Source organism: Chlorella variabilis (genome assembly GCF_000147415.1).
Source record: "Chlorella variabilis unplaced genomic scaffold CHLNCscaffold_25, whole genome shotgun sequence".
Taxonomy (NCBI): domain Eukaryota; kingdom Viridiplantae; phylum Chlorophyta; class Trebouxiophyceae; order Chlorellales; family Chlorellaceae; genus Chlorella; species Chlorella variabilis.
In genome coordinates this window covers 342,831-345,215 of record NW_005435063.1, presented here as the reverse complement: position 1 = coordinate 345,215, position 2,385 = coordinate 342,831, and the positions used below count along the sequence as shown (strand labels likewise).

The window sequence follows — 2,385 nt, the reverse complement described above, 5'->3', positions numbered from 1 at the left end:
CAGTGGGGAGGCGGGGGCACGCACCAGCCTGCCGGCAGCGCAGGAAGGGGCGACGGCATGGGCGGGGGGCAGACCCTGTGCTGTTCGACCTCCGGCCAGTGGTGACTGGCACAGGCATTCTGCCTCCCTAGGGCCCTGCCCCTCCAGCAGCTTGATCCCTCGGGCCCAGGCCCCCCTTTTCCACTCCCCGCCGCCCTGGCTGCCCACCACGGGGCCGCCTGCTGCACCCACCACTCACCCAGCAGTTCCTCATACGTGTAGTCTCGGTCAGACCCCTCCCACGGCAGCCCGCCGCTGCTGCGCTCGCCGCCCTCCTCCGCCTCGCCCTCCATCCCCCCAAAGTCGTCCTCTGCCCGCGCCTTGGCCTTCTTCTTCTTCTTCTTCTTGCCCAGGGTCAGGTCTAGGCTGAGCTCGTCGTCTCCCTCCTCGCCGCCCGCCGCCGCCGCCGCCTCGCCGTCTGCCGCCGCCTCGCCCTCCGCCCCCGCCTCTGCATCCTTGACCTTGCTCTTCTTCTTCTTCTTCTTGCCGAAGTCTAGGTTCAGGTCGCCATCGTCCACTGTGCAGGAGAAGCGGTGGCAGGGCGCACGCACAGTCGGGGTAGGGGCGCGGCGGCACCGGGTGGCGGCCGACGCCTCGTCCTGCACCGCCCGCCCCCACGCACACTGTGGCGTCCCTCGCGCAATGCGGTTCGCCCGCTGGGACGCCTGGGGCCCAGCAGGGCCCGCCGCAAGGCCCAGCGAGCCGCTCACGCAGAATCATGCAGGGCGCAGCATTCACCTGTGAGTTGCTCAACTGCCTCAGCGGCTGCTGCAGCGTCTTCGGCCTGCAATAACACACGGCAGCCGTCAGAGTGCTCCCAAACCTTCATCACCCAGCACCGGAATGCCTGTGAGACTCACCGACATGGTGACTGCTGCGGTGTCCCAACGAGCTGCTAAACACGGAAACTCGAACTACGCCTCGTCAGGCGCAGGGAGCGACTGTACCCTCGCTGCTGGCGCCGTACATGTGCAATCGCAGCGGCAGAGGCCCCATTCGATTGCAATTCACAGCGTGAGCCTTCTCTGGTTCCCATCAATTGCCTGGGTTAGCCATCAGGCGCCATCGTGCGATCCCCCGCTCCGCTGCTCTCGTGCCGTTCTCTGCGGCCCCCCACCCGCTCCCTGGCGGCTGGAAGGAGCAGGAGCTACAGAAGACGCGCCGCAATGGCGCCCTCCCTGGGGTGGAGGCACCGCGCCCCGGCGGCGACGGCAGCGGTGGCGCTGCTGCTGCTAGCGGCCTTGGCAGGCGTGCCCGCGGCCCGTGCTGCACGTCGGGAGACCAAGGGCGTCAAGATCACGGTGCAGGCCAAGTGGCAGGCCACCCCGCTGCTGCACGAGGCGGCAGAGTTCCTGGTGAGCGGCCCGGGCGACCGGCGCGGTACGGGGCCGCGTCACCGACGCAGTGCCTGCAGGCCGCCAGTCATCAAGCATTGCACGTCTGTCAGCCAATGTTCCGTTTGTTGGGATTCATTTAGAACTCTTGCCGTGCCGCTGCCCGCCGTCGCCCTTACCACCCGCAGGCGGACGAGGTTCCGGCGCTGTTCTGGCGGTTTGTGGAGGAGTGGCAGCGCGGGAGCGAGGCGCTGGGCGGCGCGCCCTCGCCCCAGCAGTGCTGGGCGGGCATCCGGCAGGCCGCCGCGGCGCACCTGTCCCCCAACATGGCCCGCCTGTTCTCGGCCGCCCTGGCAGCCCGCCAGTACTCACCCCGGCTGGAGATGTTCCGCCAGCTGGCGTGGGAGAGCGTGGCGGCGGCGCCGGCTTGCTGCTGGGCGCTGCTGGGAGGGGCAGCATACACCGAGGCGGCGCCCCTGGAGGCCGCACTGGCGGCGGCGCTGCAGGCCAAGGCCGCGGCGCTGCGGGAGGGGGCGGGGCGGGGCGTGGAGGGCGGCGCGGGCGCCGTGTACCCCTTTGACCACATCTACGCCGCCGCCGCCAGCTCGGCGCCGCCGCTCAACATCACCGCGCCCGCCACCGTCCCCGTGGAGCTGTTTGCGCCCATCGGCAGCCGCTGCGGCGCCCAGCTACACGCGGTGCTGGCGGCGGCGGCGGAGCGCGCGGACGCAGCGGCGGCCGCCGCCGCCGCGCCGGCCGCCGCGCCGCGCCTTGCCTATGCCTGGCGCCCGCTGCTGGACGCGGCGGCGTGCTCGGCGGCGGGGGAGGGCGTGGTGCACCCGTGTACTGCTCTGGGCACCGAGGGGCGGCTGGTGGTGCCCGGGTACGGCGTGGAGCTGGCGCTTAAAAACATGGAGTACAATGCGCAGGACGACAGCAAGAAGGTGAGGCGCTGGTGGTGGTGGTGTGTGGGGGGGAGGCAGCAGGGAGGCAGCATGAAGGAGGGGTGGTG

General features: G+C 71.0%; 2 protein-coding genes across 2 annotated transcripts in view; one reads left to right on the top strand and one right to left on the bottom strand.

Annotated features, from left to right (window-relative positions):
• Nucleotides 1-948, bottom strand: part of CHLNCDRAFT_37108 (hypothetical protein) — a gene marked incomplete at its 3' end in the record, with an annotated part of 2,013 nt that extends 1,065 nt beyond the window's left edge. Inside the window, exons 1-3 of the mRNA XM_005843950.1 lie at nt 900-948; nt 778-823; nt 239-556 (exon numbers count right to left, since the gene is read on the bottom strand). Coding sequence (XP_005844012.1) covers nt 239-556; nt 778-823; nt 900-905 — 370 coding nt within the window. The 5' untranslated portion in view covers nt 906-948. The remainder of the gene's footprint in view (nt 1-238; nt 557-777; nt 824-899) is intronic.
• Nucleotides 949-1,080: 132 nt separating this feature from the next.
• CHLNCDRAFT_59065 (hypothetical protein) overlaps nt 1,081-2,385 on the top strand; it is a gene marked incomplete at its 3' end in the record, with an annotated part of 9,848 nt that continues 8,543 nt past the window's right edge. The window contains exons 1-2 of the mRNA XM_005844042.1: nt 1,081-1,394; nt 1,562-2,317. Coding sequence (XP_005844104.1) covers nt 1,206-1,394; nt 1,562-2,317 — 945 coding nt within the window. The 5' untranslated portion in view covers nt 1,081-1,205. The remainder of the gene's footprint in view (nt 1,395-1,561; nt 2,318-2,385) is intronic.